The sequence below is a fragment of the Akebia trifoliata genome, chromosome 1, assembly GCF_017979445.1.
Source record: "Akebia trifoliata isolate Shusen 1 chromosome 1, ASM1797944v1, whole genome shotgun sequence".
NCBI lineage: Eukaryota > Viridiplantae > Streptophyta > Magnoliopsida > Ranunculales > Lardizabalaceae > Akebia > Akebia trifoliata.
The window spans coordinates 34013223-34034909 of record NC_141375.1 but is presented as its reverse complement, the minus strand read 5'-3'; the positions used below and the strand labels follow the sequence as shown (position 1 = coordinate 34034909).

The window sequence follows — 21687 nt, the reverse complement described above, 5'->3', positions numbered from 1 at the left end:
TGATGATTGTTTAACGAGATTTAAGAGATTGATTAAATGTTCATTTTTATTAAATTTAATCTAAGTCCAAATATTTAAAGAAAAAAATAAAAAAAAACTCTCAAGATGATAAGTAGAATAGTCACGAAGTTTAGAGTATAAGAAAAAAATGATGAAAATAAAAGAGAAAAAAAAAATACATATTAAAAGTTATGAAATATATATATAAAGGGGAATGTTAACGTCTAAGATCTTATGTAGACATTAAGCTCCAATTCTCAATTCCTGCCCCTCCATCATATGATAAGATTCTCAAACTGTTCAAAATGTGTTATTATGGACATTTTAATCAGGAACGAAAAAATTGTCATTTCCTAAGCCGGGCAGTGAAATTATTGTGTAGATGACCATGAGTCATTGAGCAAACTCATTCATTCTCCCGACTTAAGAAAAAGATGAAAAATATGAACAATGGGCAGATAGGAAATGAGTAGTAATCGAGCGTTTGTATAAGATGACTATGACTAGGGGTAGAGCTAGTGAGGATGCAGTGGAGGCTCTGAATTTTGAGATACCCCTTATTTTCGACTAATTACATGTCTTATTTACATGTAATTGGAAATGTCTTAAATATCATTTTCTTCAATTTCCAAAAAAAAAAAAAAAAAAACCCTCTGAATTTCTTCTCAAAACTATTCATCTTTAAGCACTTCAAGTGTACCATTACCTATAGTTTGCCCTCACTACAAAAAAAAAAACTCCTGGCTCCGCCGACTATGACATACTTATTCACACTCCTAATCACTTCTAAGTTAGCAATGCAGACTCACTGCAATTTATTATGAAGCATCATCTCATGACAGAGTCAACTGTGTGATTCAGAAAGCAACCCAATACAATATTAACAAAAATAAAAAACTTATAAAAATGAATTAGTTGAGAAAGCTGCATCTTATCTTATCCATGTGTGGGATTAATTTAAGTTATCCCGGCCAAATTCCAAACAATATAAAAATAAAATAAAAATGGGTATGGGTTTTGTAGAGTGACACCCTTGATCTCTTTGGAGAATTTGCAGAATTTTATTAGGAGATAAAAGGGCTCTACCTGTTTCATCCGGACAACATCTCCCTTTGTTTTAGCCTATAGTACGCCTACGACTCGGACTTTGAAGCGGGCAGCCCAATTCAGAATCTCAGTAGAACACTCTTCGCAACATGACATGTGATTTTTTTATATGAATCGTGCTGGAGTGGCCTTAAGCTGGAATCTCATATCGCACTTCTTGACATGAAAGTGGATATGAACCATAGATGCTTTTTCACTCGTATCAAAATCTCGATGAAAATTATCTATGGTTTCCATCCACGTTCACGTTAAGAAGTTCGATATGAGAGTCTAACTTGAGGTCATTTCAACATTATTCTTATGAGAGATATTTATGAAAAAGTGATCAACTTTTGACGCATTTATGATTTTGGCTCACTATTCATATTAATTACCAAAACGTGAACGATAACGAATTTGGAGGTTTTTAAAGTAACTATTTCGCAGGTTTAAAGTTACGATTTCACTCTAAACTTGCAAAATAGTCACTTTATTCTGAATTTTATTTTAACGAAAATGTAATTGTTTACGTTTTGGTAATTAAAATGAAAAGTTGCCAAAACTGTAAATAACTCATTTTCAGCTCACGAAATAATAATAATGGGTGTCCTGTTCTTCCGCATGTAGAAAAGGAATAAATAAATCAATCAAATTACGGGAGGCTTCGTGAAGTGCTTCTTTAGGAGTTAAACTTCCATTCGTCCATATTTCGAGAAAAAGTATCTCTTGTTTTTCATTCCCATTCCCATAAGAATGAATACTATGACCCTCGGAAAAGCTTTTTGGTTGTGCAAATCAAAGGGAATGATGACTTTGGGTGTTGAGACCACAATTGGAGTGGATACACTTGATGTTTGGGCAATTGTGACTTGCTGCTCCAAAGGTAGTTTGTGGTACTCATGTATTAGAGCACAAGTCATATATTCCGTTGAACGCTGCTCTTGCCAAGGTTGTATGTCTTTTTTCAGATTCACCTTTCTCTTTGTATTTATTTCACTTCTCTTAAGATTCCAACATACAAAAGATTATAACATGGTGAACTGTGGATCTGAATTTGAAAACAAACGAGCCAACAAATTAGGAAATATGGGTTTGGATATGTTTAATGAAGGTCGATTACAAGTTTACAACTATGGTTTTAAAACTCGTTTTGTCGTCTCGTTAATGAACAAGACCGAGTCGTCTTAAACCAATAGTTTGATTTATTCGAAACTTCTCGTTCAACAATGACACGATAGATTAACTTCTGGGACACAATATATTGAATTTTGAGAAACACATCAAATCTAAGACGACTTGTCAACCCATCTCGATCTTGGACATGATTTAAAATCATGATTACAACTTCTTGTCAGAAGAAATATTCAAATAAAATGTCTTAAAGAGTGAAAAGAAGACCTAAAAGAACGTAGATAAAGATAATAAAAACATACATGAACACACTTGATTTTAAAAATTTTGGACTTGAATCAAATTGACGACAATCCAATTGAGGAGTCTTAAAATTATGGTATAAAGGGACCATGTAGAGCCTGGACCCAAGTTCTCCTTTAGGTCACTTGGATTGTCTAGTTGCAAATGACGCCTAAGATGTCTAGAGTTCATGACCTAGATTAAATTAAAAAAATACTTCTTTTACTAATCAAAGGTTTGAAAATCGTCCAAATTTTAAATCACAAACCAATGGAAAAAAATTATCTTTTCTTTAGAATTCTTAAATTTTCTGCTCTATATCCTATTTTGGTGGACATACTAGACTTTTGATGCTAATTACATAGGAGACTTCACAAAAAGGGGGTCCAACTAATTTTACTTTCAAGGACTGTCGGTACAAAAATTGAATTAATAGTTAGTGATTAGGAGGGGTAATTTAGTCATTTCATTAAAATTAATGTGTGTTAGTGTTTTCAGCTCAAGTCACTCTCTCTCTCTCCTGAATTTCTTTCTTTCTTTAATGAATATAAGTGGTACGGCACGGAGCCATAGATTTTTTCCCCGGATACACAAATACACATGTTATAGAGATGTGAAGCTGCGTATCCCGATGAAAAGATATATCCATACCACGTCATCCGAGTATTGACTGAGTGAAGGCTTTAATTAGTAAGCCAGCACTCTTCTTTAATACAACAAAGCGTTTCGTATACGGATTACGTCGTAGCTCTAAAGAGTCGATCCTATGCTACCCTACTTCATTTAGCCAGTATGTCAAACATCATATCATTGCAATCCTCGCCGTAGAAAAATCATGATTTTACAATAGATATATTTTTCTTCTTTCTTCTTCTATGGATTGATGAGCAAAAGGAATGGGCTCACGGTAATGAGAGAAAAGAAGCTAATTCAATGGTGCAGCGTGCCACACATTATCATTCTTCTTTCTGAAATAATCTGAATACTGTACATCAGGAGGTTGGGAACTTAACCAACTCCAGGATTCATTACCTGTCACGTGGAAAACCGTCCACTAACAAGCAAATGCTTTAAAAATCCAAACTTTAGTGAGTTTATATTTCCACGCCAATTTTTTATGTATATAACACACCAAAAATAAAATTGAACATAGCATTTGAGGTGGTGACGATCGTATAAGCTTTTTCGTGGTTGCATCAATTTTCAATCATTTCATGTTCGAAGGGAAAGGTTTTTCAATTTGGATTTTTACACAAAAAGAAAGGCTCTAACAACTCTAAAAGAAATTGATTATTTGAGATAGTGATCAAAAGAGAGGTTTAAATCCCCTTTAGAGGCTATTTTCCATTAGGAGAAACATCGAGACAGTCTCAATGGACATGCATTGAAACATTTTAAAATATTATTATACAATCTGAATTTTTTTTCAAAACTTTCAATATTTAATATTTCAGGATTAATATTTCGTTTTGATCTCACCTAAAACCAAAGTGTCTCGAAAGAAACATTCTAACATGTTATAACTCGTTGAACCATGATCTTAGAGCATATTTAACAATGCTCTTTAAAATAAAGAGCATATTTTTTCAAAAAGTGAGAAGTGTTATTTTAGTTACCCTAAAACTTGTTAAGTATGCTCCATGAGAGTCAACAATTATTTATCTACTTTTAATAGTTAATATTATTTTACTTCGCAAATAAATATTTACTAAAACCTACTCAAATCTTACTAATAGTCGTGACCTCGCATCTTGAAATCCAAAAAAATGATCAGATACCATAGATTTATTATAGAGAACGATATTCTAAGAACTTTGTATATATATATATATATATATTATTTTACACCATTGAATTTTAATTTTACGTTTTGGGAGTTCAATAGCCATCAATTTTCAACACTGTAAATCAAGCTCAAAAATATTTGTTTTAAAAAAAAATTCTATGAAATCTAGAAGAATGTTGTGTTGGATTGTGATAATCTATGTTGGTCCAACGACCCTTAGTAAGATTTGAAATCTTATTAAACTAGTAAGAAAAGTATTCTTTTATGATTTTATATTTATTTTATTAGTAATGAGTTAAAAGACCTCGTTACACATGATAAGTCATTGTTTCGATTTTTGTGTTCGCTACTTTAACATGACGAAATAAAGAGTCTATTGGATTCAGTTTTTATGGATTGACTATTTATAATAAAAAAAGCTTTTGACCGATAAAAAATCTCCTAGAGTTGCTCTTAGTTCCTTCTTTCTCTTCTTTTTTTCTCTTTGTATTGTTTCAAACTTTATTTTTTTTCAATTTATTTTATTTTGATGGGACCAACCTTTAAAAATGCTACATTTTTTACTTATTTTTTGATATTTACTTGTTGCACCCGAACCTTTAAACTTTTCAGTTGGCTTTTACTGTGGCATGTAGTTAAATTAGATGTTAATAAAGACCATCAATCAATAATCTTATGGGGATCTGAAATGCGTTAGACAAATGATCTGAAGTCGGATAACTTCCCTACTCCATTGAGTGCAGGATCATCTCTTATACCTATGTGTGAGTCTGCGCTCTGCACGTGCGAAAAAAAATATTTTTTTTTGAAAGCTCAGACAGGAAATTTCTTCTCTCTCTAAGCTTCACAGAATTCTGTGTGAATCTCTGCAACTCTCTCTCTCTCATACTTCAATCTTCGAAGTTTCTCTCTTTTTGGAACCTTAATCCGAAAAAGTATTCTCAGATCTCGCAACCACTCACCAATGCTTTTCCTTTCTGTAAGATTTCAAGATTAGTCTCTGAAACTCTTCACAGATCTCAATTTCTCAGCTTTTTAATCTCTAATTCACTGAAGATAGAAGTAATTCTCTTACGCTGAGCCTCAGCTTCAAAGATCAGATGCTGCTCTTATCTTTCTGGAGTAGATTCAAGTTTCAAGAACTGTAACTGAGCAGTTCTTCAGATCAATCGGTTAAGAAAATTGGTAAGTTTAGAGTTTGGACTTGATCTTGATCTCCGTATTCTACTATTCTTCAATCAAGAATGTTTTAAGTTGTTCTATTTCTTGTTAGTATAGTTCTGGTCTTCAAGAATCTATTAATGTGTAGCTCAGAAGTAGTTCTTTGGATCGATCGGTGAATTTTATTTTATTTCCTGATTCATTCCTGTTTGTGTAATCCAGAATGTAAAAGATTGATTTCTTGTTTCATGTAGGTTCATGGTTCGGAACTCAGTTTGGGCTTGTATAGGATAATTTTTCTTAGTTCTAAGGGTTTTTCTGTTGGATTGAAGATTTAAAAGATGTTAATTAAGAATTTGGTAGTTCTGTGAGGTAGAAGGAATAAATGGAGGAAAGAAGAGATTTGCAGGGAAATGTAGTTAGACAATCGTCTTTACGGCTGAACGGGAGCTTGAAATCCACATTGTCAGGGAGATCAACTCCTAGGAGTTCTCCTTCATTTCGGAGATTGAATTCCAGTCGGACTCCTCGAAGAGAAGGTCGGGGAAGTGGGGGACGTTTTCAGTGGGTTCGGAGCAATCACTTGTTGCTTTGGTTGTTCTTAATCACTCTCTGGGCCTATTTAGGATTTTATGTTCAATCCAAGTGGGCTCATGGTGATAACGATAACAATAAACAAGATCTTGTCGGTTATAAAAGTAAAACAAATACAAGCATTCCTAATTCAGACCAGAATCAGCCACCGAATTTAGTAACAATTGATGAAAATTTTAGTGTTAGCAATGCCTCTAGCGAAGCTCGGGTGGGGCAAAGTAAAATGGAGTTGAATTTGAAGAATTTAAATGTGAGTTTGGCCAAAAAGAAGAATCTTTCATCTCGTCGGAGCATGTCTTCGAGAAAGACTAAGAGATCGGCTATGCAGCGTAAATTGCGTGGTAAGACAAGTGGGAAAGAGAAAGTTGTGGTGGATGATGAAAGTGGTGGCTTGGAGGAGCAAGAAGAGGAGATCCCTAAGAGAAATACTACCTATGGGTTGATTGTTGGTCCATTTAGTTCGACAGAGGACAGAACTTTGGAATGGAGTCCTGAAAGGCGATCAGGAACCTGTGATAGGAAGGGGGATTTTGCACGTTTCGTTTGGTCTAGAAAATTTGTTTTGATATTTCACGAGCTCTCAATGACAGGGGCTCCACTTTCGATGATGGAGTTGGCAACGGAGCTTTTGAGTTGTGGTGCAACAGTGTCTGTTGTAGTACTTAGCAAGAAGGGTGGGTTAATGGGAGAGCTTAATAGGCGAAAGATCAAAGTGCTTGAGGACAAGGCCGATTTCAGCTACAAGACTGCCTCGAAAGCAGATCTTGTCATTGCGGGGTCTGCTGTTTGTGCATCATGGATCGGTGAGGAATCCTATACATGAATTTTATTTTCTTTTTATAGCTGAAATTCTGTGAAGGTGTATAGTTTGAAAAAAAAAAAAAAAAAAGGTAATTTTTTTCATTACCAAACTGTTGGAGCATATTTGTGGTTTATTTCCTGTTTAATTGGTGTTTAGTATCATCATCATGAAGCTCTGTGTGCTGGATGTGCGTGCTTGTGGGATTGGGTCAGGTATTATATAAAATATTCTGAAGCACATCTACACATCGAACACCCATGCTGGATGTGATTTGCTTAGTTTTGTCAATGATGTATGCAGCTTATTAAAAAAAAATTAAAAATTGATGTATGCATACATATCTATGCTGAATGAGTCTGATTTTTAGGTAAACTGTACATATATTCCCACTTGTCACTATCATGTTGATTCGTTGGGTGCAAAGTGTCCAATGCCATTGCGCTTTAGAAATTTTTGTATGTAAATAATAGCAATTTTTTTTTTTAATAAATTGAGGATTCATCCCCAAAAGTGTCAACATTCATCTAACAGTAGAGTATGAGAAGGTATCTGATTCAGGAAATTACTATAAATGTAACCTTTCTACATAGATGCCAGGTGTTTATCACTACTTAGTTGCTAAAGGTTGTAAAACAGATGGATCTTTTAACTTCTATGGTTTAACTCCTGTGCAACACGTTCATATCTTACATAGAGATTCTTTTAATAATCAATAGGCTTCACAAGAGTGGGGATATCTTTTTCTTGTTGGAAATTGTATGGAAACTGGAATGAAAATTTTTATGAAAGAAATTGTTGATCACTTGTACTCCAAGACTCGATCAAGATCGATCTCTTTTAGAAATTTGTTCTCCCTTTCCGGTTGAAACCGCGAGTATACAAAAAGTCTAGAGAAATTGTCCTTCAGGATACAATGAAGCCTTCACTCAAATTTGTTGAATTGAATTATGTACGATCCAAATTCAACCTAGAACACTCTGAAAAAAATATAAATTTGATGACGCCAAACTCTTTAGCTTGAAATCAGGAATCCACAAAAAGATTTGGTGAGTCATTCGGACTTCTAGTTGCCTTTTTATAGCTAATTCTGTGTCTGTTGACCAAGAGTCATGATTATGCATGTGTGGGCGTGTGCGTGGTGGTGCTTTGCACTACCCCAAAGCGCTGAACCATTACCTAAAAGTGTCCCATAATAAGACACATGTCTACTTTGACTCCCACTTATTAGTTCTCAGACATTCTCACTCTTGAGCGATGTGGGACTAAAACTTAATACGTAGATTCCCATACTCTTCACTTAAGAAAACAAAACCAAAACCACAAATATGTTTTGAAAAATTCCGACATTTCTTTATATATGTGTGGCGGAAAAGTTTTATGTATAAAGGCCAAATAAGGTAAGAGATATTAAAAAGATAAATATTTTCAAATTCCTAAGGTGGGAAATGATTTGAATTGAAAGGTTTTTGCTTGCTTCCATGTGGTTTAACCTAATATTAAATCCATGTTGTTGTTGTGTTTTTTACAGAGCAATATAAGGATCACTATCCAGCGGGATCTAATCAAATTGCTTGGTGGATCATGGAAAATAGGAGGGAGTACTTTGATCGATCAAAGCTTATGCTTAACCGAGTAAAGATGTTGATATTTCTTTCTGAATCGCAATCCAAACAATGGCTAGCCTGGTGTGAAGAAGAAGGAATTAAGCTGAATACCCCGCCTGAACTGATTCCGCTATCTGTTAATGATGAACTGGCCTTCGTAGCAGGCATTCCTTGTTCCCTGAATACTCCATCATTCAGTGTGGAGAAGATGCTTGAGAGAAGACATTTATTGCGAGATGCGGTAAGAAAAGAGATGGGATTAGCAGATAATGACATGCTTGTGCTGTCTTTGAGCAGTATCAACCCTGGGAAGGGTCAGCTGTTACTTCTTGAATCGGCACTTTTGGTGGTTGAACAGAACCTTTCTCTGGAAGATTCTAGAAGCAAAATAATAGAAGAAAATGAATCTGTTAAGGAAAATTCTACCTTGACTGGCAAGCAACAGTCAAGGGCTTTGTTTCAAAAACCGAATGGCACTGTCTCTGAAAAGTCTAGTTCTATCTTAAAAAAACCTAAGAAGAAAATTTCTGGCAAACTCGGTCGCCTTTCCTCCAAAAAGTACACAAATACCATGACCCTTGGCAGCACTCACAAAACAAGGAAAGTGATGTCTGACAATGAGGGAATGCAGAAACAGGCTTTTAAAATTTTAATTGGTTCTGTTGGATCCAAGAGTAATAAAGTTCCCTATGTCAAAGGACTTCTCGGTTATTTGTCCCAACATTCGGAACTGTCAAAGGTAGTGCTATGGACTCCAGCAACTACACGTATTGCCTCACTTTACTCTGCAGCAGATGTTTATGTCATAAACTCGCAGGTGATAATGTTTTCCTCATCTTCTAATGGTGTTGAATTCCAAATTCCAGTTCTATCCAAGTATAATTTTAAAAGGAAAGCATTCTTATTTCTGCCTGCTCTAATCATTGGGCTAGCATTAGAAATTCATAGTTCAGGAACTTTATTCCACTTATTGGTCTTAGATCCATTGCTCAGTTGGTTTGACATATTGCAAAGCAACTTTGAGGTCGTGGGTTCAAGTCCAGCTTACCTATCCAACAAAAAAAAACCTTTTTTTATTATTATCGGTAAGCCTGTTTTTAATGAGTTCAGTAGCTCGGTGCTGGTGGGATTTGGACCCAGGTACCATCACCCTAAGACTTTACCAACTAACCTAGCTGGCACCTGCAACTTTATTTCACTTATTTTCAAGTGTGCAATACTGAAAGTCTTCATCAGGCACCATATTTACTTTTGAAGGTTAACATGGAAGTAGCATTTGGCATGTGATGATAGTTGTTTTGTATGGGCATAAGGGATTATACACCAAGTAGTGGATTCTGTGACCCAAATATTTTAGGTTTACTTTTTTACTCAATTTCATCTTTGTACAGTCTATACATTCATAGGCAGCCTTTTTTAGGGTTTCTTTTTCAGTTATTTTTTAGAGCAAGAAAGATTATAACCTGATTTTGGTAGATAAGGGATTTCATAATAGCCTGTGGACGTAGGCAATCTTATTGAACCACGTAAAGTCTGTGTCATGATCTCTTTATTTTTTGTTTGTGTTCAATTTTTTATCGTTATCGTCGTTTCTCCCTCCTATTTTCTACAATAATGGACAGCTTTATGAAATGACTGAAATCTCTAAAGCATTGACTATTGTTGAATACTAACATGCACGCCATATTCTTGACTTACTCTGTTGTATGTTGTGAAACCTCCTTGGGATCGGGACGTGCAACAATAGGGAGTAGTCCCATCCCAAAGGGTGTGGGGTTACCCTGCAATATAATAATAAAAAATGGTCTTCCTGTATTATAATCACATACATTGTCTTCTTTTCCTTTTGAATCGATGAATGATGTTAGATATGTGTGTGTATTACTTGTGTTATGTTCTTAAAATTGTTGTACATCTATTGGAAAAAAAAAATTAACTGTTTATTGGTGTATAGGGTCTTGGAGAAACATTTGGGAGAGTGACAATAGAAGCAATGGCATTTGGTCTTCCGGTATTACAATCATATACTTGTCTTCTTTTTCTTATCAATGAATGATGTTAGAAACATGTATTTAAATGCATATTACCGAATACTGTCATGCTGAATAATTTTTACCTGTCACTTTTATTGATGGCATCAAAAAAAAAAAAAATTCAGGCCTTCATGATATCCCCTAAATTCTTTTTGTGTTAACCATTGTTCCTCTACTATTTTTGCCAAAATTCCCTTAACAATAGTAAAATTAAACGTAAAAGTGGGGGCATTTTTGGTCTTCCAAATCGTGTCAACAAACACCTATTCATTCTTCTCCCATTACAATAGTAAAGATAGGCTGAAGATGACGACGACAATACATATTCTAAGATTCCCATAAAATACTGAACAATGGATGATTTCTGGATTGAAGTGCACTCCAAGCAATCATCTATATATGGAGTTGTTGAATAATTCAGCTGTGGAAACCTTAAATGCACTCCCTTCTAACAATTTAAAACTCAGTAGTTAAGCATAATTCCTCTTATCTCAACATGCCAATATGATGCACTAATATGCAATGTAGTTTGAAAAACCTAATTTTTTTTTTCTGTGGTGCAGGTGCTGGGAACAGATGCTGGAGGCACAAGGGAGATAGTTGAGCACAACATAACAGGTCTTCTTCATCCTGTCGGGCACCCAGGAAATCAAGTGCTTGCCCAGAATCTCTTGTTTTTGCTTAAAAACCCCTCAGAGAGAGAGCAGATGGGAATGAGAGGAAGGAAGAAAGTAGAGAAGATGTACTTGAAGCGCCACATGTACAAGAAATTCACAGGGATCCTCTTCAAGTGCATGAGAATCAAATAAGAGGTGAAGACAGCCCAAAGTCTTTCATATTCTTTTATGGGTCACAGGAATGTGAGGTTGTTGTATGGTTTGAAAATCGAATTAATTCACCAACTATTCTGATCGATCTATGAGTTACTGTGTTGTCCAAAGTATGAAATGCTTTTAGATTGTTGGAAGCTATTTCAGTCTTTCTTGTCTCATATTATTCTCTGTTTCGGTGTTTGCATCGATGATTTCTCACTGTATTCGGCAACAATGTCAAACATTATATGCAAGCTTGTGCCTACCGATTGCCAGCTAACACCTGACGTGGATTGCTGGAATTATGTCCAAATTGCCTCACAGTTTGACTTGGAATATCTACCCATTTTCAATTGTTTTGCAAGATCAGCCCACTAAAGCAACGATTTAGCTTTTTCACGCTTGAGCTTCACCGTATTGGATGCATGCTGCGTTGCACCTGATACATCATGCAACCTGAAGGCAAGAATTTAAGTGGTTCGATAGTATGCCTAATGGCCACGTATTCGATCAAAAGCCAATCACATTATATTCTTGTAAGTTTACAATCCTAGAGGTCTAGCAAAATTAAACTATAGTTTCATTGGACCCACTTTATTTATTTTTATTGTTCACCTCTTCTAATTTTACTATATTTTTTTTTTTATGCCTTTAATTCACTTCATTGTTTTTCGACTTTATTTTTTTTCAATTTTCCCTCCTTACCTGAAAGGTGATACCTGTGCCTAGAACTCTAGTGTGTGTATATATATATATAATTTTTTTTTTTTCCTCAGGGTTGCTGCCCTAAACCCCTAGATGGGCTCAATCGAGAAGTTTAATGAGGACCTTTTTTTAAGGTGAAGTGGGTCCCAGGATTTTTCTATCATCTAGATTGACAATTTCTACTCATGGCTCTCAATAACGATTATAAAATGTTGTTCTCGACAATTTAAAAAGGTGTTGAGCTCAACGATTTGAATTATCTAACCCAACGATTGAAAAAGCGAGGTAAGGGATTATTAAGAAAGAAAAAGTACACCATCGGGACTATCAAGATACCATCACAAAAGCCCCCACCCTCCCCACCCAAAAAAGAGCGATGTAAGGGATTTACTAAATTTAGATATTTGTAACTAACTATTTTTCATTAAAATATGAGAATTAAAAATGATTAAAGATGACTAGTAATACAACATGAAAAATACATTATGTGAAATAATGGATCCTTCTATATTAATAATCCAATTTCTCATATAAAGGGAAGTGCTCAAGAAAAATGTTATCATAAAAATCCAGTCAATCATTTTTTTTCCTATGAGTTAAATATTTTTTATCTTAAAATATAAAGTATATCAGATCGTGTTTATAACCTAAACATACTAAGGTTTGCATATGTCGTACATACTCTATGGGGTTAAAGGGGTAGAAGAGGAAAATACTATTAAAATAAGGAGAGGTAAAGGAATATTCTTGGAAAGGGGTAGAATAGTAAAACACAATAAAATAGGATGAAAATTCTTAGAAATAGGGAGAATAAAAAAGACAATAAGATTAAAAGTTATTACAAGAATCTTATGAGATTAACTCCCAACCCTTCTTTATGTGGAGATAAAAAATTGAGACAAAATGAGAGATAATTATTATTTTTATTATATATACCAGAGTTTGCCCTTGTGTATCGGTATAATCCTTTTTGGGGTTAAAGGGTAGATAAAGAAAGACAATGAAGTTAAAGAGGTATTATTGAAAAAGAACATGTTTAATGTACTTTCTTTAACATTGTACTGACATGTTAGTGTTGAATACATTGTCGAAGGAAGTTAGTTTTGAACGACTCTATTGGAAAAGAGGGAGAAGAAGTCATTATAAAGTAGTCTTGAAAGAATAATGATCAACTAATTAAAAAATAGATACTCAAATATACTCAACTAATGTGAAATGTGCACACAGCCATAAATTTTTTCTTGCATATCTCGAGGAAATATATGGTTTTGTACACATGCTACACCACTTGAGTACTTTTTTTTTTGAGTTATTTTGTCACTACTCTTCATCAAAATGGAGAGAGGTGGAAAAGGAAAGACAATAAAATTGTAATGAAATTCTTGAAAATTCTTAAAAATTGAGAAAAGATAAAAGACAATAAAATTAAAATTATCATTGAGATTCGCGTTGATATTAAATCCCAGCATCTCTTGAAAATCGATATATATAGATTAGGTTCTGATGACTTATGAAGAATGACTCATACAAAAACACATGATCCCAACCGTATAAATATAAAATCCAACAGTTGAGATTTATACATATTTCAATAACACACATTTTGGAGATACTTATACCGACGATAAAATTTTAGGATAAACCATAGGAATCATGAACTATTATAATCAGGTAGCTCGAGAACTATCTAATAGTTCCCCTTAAATGAAGAAGCAAAATGTGAATTAAACTTAAGGGGAACGAAGAAAAACGATGCGAACTCTACTATTTCGCTCTCGCTCTCGCTCTCAACTCTTCAACATCTACTACTCTCGTTACTCTGCAATTCCCACCACAGAATCAAACCCTCTTTCTAGAATTATAAATCTTCGTCATTTTCATTTCTTCAAGACCTCTCTCGATTCCAGACGAACATTGGCGATCATGGCTGGAACCAGTGATGAGTTTGTAAAAGGAAGTGTTCTCCCCAATGGCGTCGCAATCATCACTCTCGATCGTCCCAAAGCACTAAACGCCATGAACATAGGTTCGCTCTACATTCTAAATACTTCAATTTCATGAAATTTGGTCATCTGAGTCGTTGATTTACAGTAAATGAGGTTGAATTGACTTGATTTTGTGGCCTGTTTGGATGCAACGGAAAATGTGAAAATATGTATATTGGAAACATAGAACCAAACAAGAACTAATAGAAATATGTAATTTTCCCCCCTAGAATGAATGTTCCATTGGCATGAAAGTTAGTTTGTATGATGATCATAGAGATAGTTTATTCAGTTCTTTATGGGTTTTAGTTCATGATTTTCACTGTGAATATTACTAATTGGTTGAATTCAGCTAATATTTAGCAGAAATTTGGGTGGATCTCTATTATTATTATTTATTTTTTTTGTGTGGAGGGGGGGAAGGGGAGTTGTGGAATTATGATGTAAGATTTGGTGTCGCTTATGTAATACTTTGATTTATTATGTGGAATTTGGATTGTGTTGAATTATAATTGAATTATGGTGCAGACATGGATATCAAATACAAAAGTTATCTTGATGAATGGGAAAAGGATCCAAGGGTTAAGTGCGTTCTGGTTGAGAGCAGTTCACCTCGTGCCTTTTCAGCTGGTAATATGCTTAAAATGATATTCATTTAGGCAATCAGTAGTTTCTTTATATTGAGTCAAATTTTCTATTTATTTTTCCGTTAATCTAAATTTAACTAAACTAAATTAAGTATTTAGAGTATTTCTTAATGACACATTTACTTTATTGTAATTTGGGTGTTGGGTAAAGTATCGAGATTGACAATTCATGATTAACGCAGGAATGGATATTAAGGGAGTTGTTGCGGAGATTAAGAAGGACAAAACTACACCTCTTGTGCAGAAGGTATTCTCCTAATGCATGTTTTGTGGTATAAGTGTGTCATATTGCATATTGACTTATCTCTTCATATTCACCACTGTTTAGATTTTAATGAAATTGACTAAATATCTTTTTTTTAATCAGTAAGCTTCTTTTTTTTTTGAGACCAGTAACCCAATCATGACTATTTTAGATTTTGTATACTGAATTGTCTTTAGCTCAACTATTATCTTAATTATTGATATCGATCACAAGTAGGGGAAGGAAATACTGGCTAGCAATCAGTCAATCAATCTTCTCGAAGAGAAATATTGAAACAATGGCTGTTTTAACTTTAACTCTCTACCATTATCTAATTTACTGACAGAGATCACAAGTTGGGGAAAGAAATACAAGCCAACAATGCAATCAATCTCCCCAAAAGAAATATTCTGAAAATGGTTGTTTTAGTTAGTTAAAATACCAGTTAATCAGAACCAAACCTGTCATCTGGTTTGGGTTCTGATCAAAACTGACTTCAGATTTGACATTTTTACCTTAAAAAATGTTGCATATTTTGTTTTGGTTGATTTCCACGTGTGAACTATCTCAATTGCAAGGGCATTTTCCTTTATGTCATTGCAAGTGTAGGACGAGACTTGGTTGGTGTCTTTGGATCTTTGCTGCATTAGAGGCTTGAGGTGGATGGTTCTTGACCCTTGGATGGCAACATTGTTGGGAAGTACGATGGAGAGATTGTTGATGTTCATACTGTTCTGTAATAGTTCCCCAGAACTGCTTTGAGCTGTTGTGTCGGGTTTGGATATAGCTTTGGTCTGAACATGACTAAAAATTATTAATTTTTCTGGGGGCAATCTTTCAAAGGGTTTTAGACAAAATTCAAAATAAATGACCTTTGATCTGAAACTCAAAATAAAAGAGGTGTTATCTCTGTACCTTAGCCTTTTGACTCTAGAATTCTATCTCCAACTGATGTCTTCCCATCTGGCCATATTTAGGTATTTTGATGACTTATATCTGTGGATACTGTGAAACCCAAAAATGGTAAAACATGTTTTTTTTAGCAAAATCAGCCCATTCGAATACTTATAAATTCAAATATTCAATCATTTTGGTCTTTCTTGTATGTTCTTTCTTGACTCCGAAAATTCTTTGGCAGGTATTTAGTGCAGAATATTCTCTGATATGCAAAATTTTTGAATTCAAAAAGCCATATATTTGCTTCATGGATGGTGTAACAATGGGTTTCGGAATTGGTCTATCTGGTCATGGTCGATATCGGATTGTCACTGAGGTATTGATGTTTTCCAGTCTGAGGTTTTCATTGATTTGAAGTTTGACATTAATTTATCGAACATGCTAACTGTTTGTCTTATACGGGATTTATTTCAGAGGACTGTTCTCGCCATGCCTGAAAATGGAATTGGCTTGTTCCCAGATGTTGGGTTTGCTTACATAGCAGCACAGAGTCCAGGAGAAGGATCAGTTGGTATGCCTTTTGAAGTTTGTCTTATGTTCATTTCATTTGCATTCAAAAGTCGAAACAATTTCTATGTTGTAGTCCCTCATATTGCTACAGTTGTACTTTTTTTTGCAATTTGCTACTTTGCAAGTACTCTTCTTTGCTCAATCTTTTAAGTATTTTGCTGAACATTCTGAAGTCATGGGGCATGGCTTGTTGCTTGCCTCAACACAAGTACTATTTGCTCCATTTCAAAAGCATTTAAAAAAAAATAATAATAATAATTATGCCTCCTAACCGTAGATTATCCACTTGTCGAGGATCTTGATAAACGAGCTTGCATTATATATTCTTATTGTTGTCATTACCTTGTTTTGTGTGCTTTTGCTTTGTCTATGTTGTTGTTTGACACAGTTCTGTTAAGTTTGTTGCAGGTGCTTATCTTGGAATGACTGGGAAAAGGATTTCATCTCCTGCTGATGCACTTTTTGTAGGTCTTGGGACTCATTATGTGCCATCAGCAAAACTGGGTTCACTGAAGGAGGCCCTTCTTGCATTGATCTTGTATCTCTCGAATCATTTTTTTTTTCTCATTCATGCTCTATCACTTCATTTTGGTGAACGGAAATTATATATCATTATTTCTTTTCTGACAAACAAATCTGTTGAAGAAAGAATTCTCTCTTTTGATGATCTCATTAATATGCATATAGTATAGGCAGACTACACTTACTTCGTATTCTTTCTCCTTTTATACTCCCACCTTTTGGACAACATTTTAGACCATCCAACGGTACATTGAGTCATTCTCAATTTCAACATAAAGATCATTGTCACAAAATCAGTAATTTTAACATCACCAACTACATTAAAATCTGCCTCAAATTGATGGTTTAAATGAACAGACCAGATTCTTTAAATTCAAGGCAAGTTTTAGTGAAGTAAAGTATGTCATAATGATTGAGATTTTGTGATGGTCTTCTAGGCATGTATGATTTACTGTACAGTTGGATTCTCTAAGATTTTATTCCCCCTCATTCTTCTCACCTAAATTTACTAAATATTGGCTTGCTATATATATGGATTTGCTTTCTGTTAATTGCATATCCATTGTGCACACAGCTCTGATGATCCGGACAAGGATGTCAAGTCAATATTAGGGGACTACAGCACAGAGCCTGAGTCAGAGGCACAGCTGAAGTTGCTTTTGCCTCAGATAGTTGCATCGTTTGATTCGCATAAGTCGGTCAGTGAGATGATAGAACAGCTGAAGAAGCATCAGCTGAGTACAGAAGCTGCAGGTATGCTAGTCTAAAAAGCACCTTAGAAGGAACCAATAATGCTGACTTTAGTTGTTCAAACATTCTTTTCACAGGGGTGAAATTTCAGGTCTAAGGGACTTGTGATATTCTATTTAAAGGGTACAGACCAATTTTTATTCTTCACATAAAGGAACTAGTTTTTTATTAATATGTAATGACTTTAATTTACTAGAAAAATCGTATCATAAACAGGTCCCCCCCCCCCCCTCCCAAAAAAAAAAAAAAAAAACAGTTCACAGGATACAAAAAAGCATAAAACATGAGTCAGTGTTCAAAGCCCAATCATTGAAATTGTTTAAAAGATTCATATGTCCCCAAGACAAACCTCACTTGTTCCTCTCCTTCTAAATCCACCTTCCCAATTTTTAAGGGTATCATTCTCTAAACTGTATTTCTCTCGTCGTCCAAATCTTTTGGAATCCAATTGTATATAAGCTCAAGGAAGCTGTCTGAAAAGATCCTTCAGACTCTGAACATCTCTGAAATTTATCAGATGCTATTTGCCTATATGTGAAATCACAACAAGTCACAATGACTTGGCTCTGGACAGGTATGAATAAAGGAACAATATTCATTTAGCCGACCCAAATATTTGAATTAAGGCTTTATAATGAGTCGAAAGTGTTGTAACAAGTCACCAGAGGCCCACACTAAAATAATTCAACTGGAAGTTTGTTTAAGTTGCTTGAGTTAAAGTGAGTCTTCCATTGTCACCTTGAGGATAGGGCTGTATTTGGGTTGGGTCAGGCCATAAACAGGCTGTGGTGTTAATCCGCCCTTCTAATGGTCGGGATGAGCTGGGGCATAAATGAGCCAGTGTTAACTGGGCCTCAGCATAATTGGGCTGGTGTTAATCAGGCCTCACCCAAGCCCGGCCTGTGTGATGGTTTGGTTGTGCTGTCTATTTTCCAAAAACTTGATACAGATAAATGTTGGCAGCTTTGTCAATAATCTAAAAGAGGCTGCTTTGAATTTGTGAATTTGAGAAAAATTAACAAACGCACTTGGTGTTATGTCACCCCCACCTCATTTTTTTGGTAAAGAAATCAATTTTATATGGCATCATTTTGATGTTTTCTTCTATGCTTTAGGGTTAGGAATTGTGGCTTGCTGTTATTTGGCATGCAATTTATTCCATATTTGTCAATGAGTGTCATTCTTTTTGTTCAGTGACAGAATGGGCTAATGAAGCACTTCTAGGGCTTGGAAAAGGTGCTCCATTTTCTCTGTGCTTAACAGAGAAGCATTTCTCCAGAGTCGCAGCTGCACGTGGGAAAAATGACGATGACTTGTGCAACGTGAGTTTTTCGTCTTCTCTGCTTTCTCTTTTTTTCAAGGCTCAGGATTTTTAAAAACATGACTATTCTTCTTGCAATTGGTTTGTCCAGTTAAATGGTGTTATGAAAACTGAATATCGAATCGCTATAAGGTCCTCTCTTCGGCACGATTTTACTGAAGGTGTCCGTGCTGTCTTGGTGGACAAGGATCAGGTATTTCTACTAATCCCATACAAATTCTATTCTGGTTTATCTATTAGAAAGATATGAACAAGCTTTCTTTACTGATTTCAAGTGTTATGGCAACAAATTGATTATCATATCCTTGGTCAAAACGATGACTTTTCCAGTAGGGCTGTTGATGGATCGGATCAGACCTGAAATCCATTAACTTCGGGTCTGGATTGATGGTCTACATTCCGATAAGGATCCGATCTGATATCTTATTGGATCAGATCTGGATTGACCATGCCCCAATTTGACAAGGACCTGATCCGATACAATATTACTAAGTATATAAATTATATTGTATATTTGTTTAAATATATGAAGTTTATTTAGATTTTGTACATCAAATCGGGTTTGGTCCAATTCGAACCTGATCCGATTGTTGTTGCATCGGGTTTGGATCTTATAATTGAGACCGATAAAACCTGATCCACTAAGAGTCTGATCCGACACCTATCATGTCAATTCCAGATCCAATCCTTATCGGATTGGTACCAAATCAACCTCGATCCGATCTGAACCCGATCCATTGACAGTCCTATCATCCAATAGTTGAGTTTTAGGTGCTCTGTAAACCGTGCAGCCAATTTTTATCCCAATGGCTTTCTAGTTTGTCTTCTTTAGTACACCATAATCTGTTTAAAATGGTCTCCTGCCCAATTCTTTCTCAGATGGTACCAATGTCTTGCATTTTGTGGAAGTAGTGGTCTAAGAATTTTTGTTATATATGTAACCAGTAATCTAAATTCCTACCCATATGAAATCTAAATCTTGTTGGAGGTACATGTAGTGTTGGAGATCTAGAAATGTTCCATCTATTAGGGTGTTTCAGGCACATTTGTTTCATTTTTAGTGAACACATGATGAAGTAACGAACAACAATGGAGATCAGAGAGCATTAAAATCATAATGAGGACAAGGAATAATAATTTTGTCTGATTACATGGAACATGAGGTGAGTTCATTGACAAGAAAATCTCTCCCTAGTTTATGAAGATTTTTGGTTCCAACTAAGAATTAGATATGATCTCAACTAAGAATTGGGTACCTTTATATGATGCATCCTAAGTTTGTAAGAAACTACTATGAATATTCTTTAAATTTGAGAATCGATGTGTACCCGGAAGTGTATCGAGCTTCGGAACTTGTAAACATGATCATCTATGCAAAATGACCATAATTAAATGCTGAATCATTTTGGAGACAGGAAATTGTTTATAGAAAGAATAACTACTCAATGTAGGACCAAACCCACTCGACAAAAAAGCTTAAAAATAGAAGTAAACATATGCATTTAAAAAATGATGAGTTTGTTTATGATACCCAAACAACGGAACTACTCCCTTCATGGCATCAAGAAACTATTAGATTTTATTTCTCTTGGATTGCTGCTCTATGGATGCCCTTTAAGCTATTTTTTTTATTTTTATTTTTTCATTTTTTGAACTTATCATAGAGATGAGTATTTCCACCTTGAAAACAGAAAGAAAAAGAAATGAGATCCTTAACAATTTCCATTTAACCTCAATTTTTTTGCAGAAGCCAATGTGGAACCCCAAGAGAGTGGAGGATGTAGATCCAAGTGAATTGGACGCTCTCTTCAAGCCGTTGGACACAGAAGCTGAGGAACTTAGAGTTTGACTGTAACAGATAAAATAGCCAGTGTGGTATTTAACCTCTATTAATAACTGTCCCATGGAGTTGAGAGACTGCTTGAATAGACTGTGCATCAGCGGAAAAATAAGATGGCATTATACAAGGTATAGAATGGTATTTGGTGAAAGCTTTACAAAATAAAATGTCGATGTAATTGGATTAATTTAATTGTTTTACTAAAGAAAGTAACGGACTACAGAGACCCAAGGCTAATCAGAACTTGTGGGGAAACTCGGTAGTTGGTAAAATTATAATAATTTCGTAAAGGAATTACTAAAATAGTCTTAATGAATGAGAGAGAGAGAGAGAGAGAGAGAGAGAGAGAGAGAGAGAGAGAGAGAGAGAGAGAGAGAGATTTGTGTGTTTTAGATGCTTGGGGGAGCAATGTTTCATGGGTTTGAGAGAAGATTAGCACCCTAACTTTTACTTATTACACAAATAAATTTAAAAGATAAAAAACTTAATAAGGTCTCTTTGAGAGAGAGAGATTTGTGTGTTTTAGATGCTTGGGGGAGCAATGTTTCTTGAGAGAAGATTAGCAACCCAACTTTTACTTATTACACAAATAAATTTAAAAGATAAAAAAATTAATAAGGTCTCTTTGATAGAGAGAGATTGAGAAACAACGAGCAAGAAATCAACATCTAGAGGTCGAAATAGGATCTTTATTGATGTTAACTTGTTCTTTTATATGGTTGTCGACAGTGGAATTTTTTTCTTGTGCAAGGGATATAAAGAAAATTTTGATGTGGAAATACTAATTCTTATTGAATAATGATGAATGCACGAGCATACGCATATGTGACTGATGTTGCAAGGGCATAAAATGGCAGAGCCACTTCAACTGCGTACAGACAGTGTATGATTTACCGTTTGCATTCATCGCAACTC

The 21687-nt window shown here is 34.9% G+C and overlaps 2 protein-coding genes across 2 annotated transcripts; both read left to right on the top strand.

The window, feature by feature from the left end:
- The first annotated feature begins 5131 nt into the window (after nucleotides 1–5131).
- On the top strand, nucleotides 5132–11496 carry LOC147412000 (UDP-Glycosyltransferase superfamily protein). Its single transcript, XM_086454980.1, has 5 exons — nucleotides 5132–5470; nucleotides 5701–6843; nucleotides 8371–9263; nucleotides 10401–10457; nucleotides 11043–11496. The coding sequence occupies exons 2-5, from the start codon at nucleotides 5832–5834 to the stop codon at nucleotides 11286–11288; spliced, it is 2208 nt and encodes a 735-aa protein (XP_086311106.1). The 5' UTR covers nucleotides 5132–5470; nucleotides 5701–5831; the 3' UTR covers nucleotides 11289–11496.
- A 2217-nt stretch (nucleotides 11497–13713) lies between these two features.
- LOC147411999 (3-hydroxyisobutyryl-CoA hydrolase-like protein 3, mitochondrial) lies at nucleotides 13714–20959 on the top strand. Its single transcript, XM_086454932.1, has 10 exons — nucleotides 13714–14022; nucleotides 14510–14611; nucleotides 14811–14875; nucleotides 16011–16145; nucleotides 16244–16340; nucleotides 16748–16877; nucleotides 17436–17614; nucleotides 18806–18933; nucleotides 19024–19125; nucleotides 20680–20959. The coding sequence occupies exons 1-10, from the start codon at nucleotides 13749–13751 to the stop codon at nucleotides 20779–20781; spliced, it is 1314 nt and encodes a 437-aa protein (XP_086311058.1). The 5' UTR covers nucleotides 13714–13748; the 3' UTR covers nucleotides 20782–20959.
- Nucleotides 20960–21687: the final 728 nt, after the last annotated feature.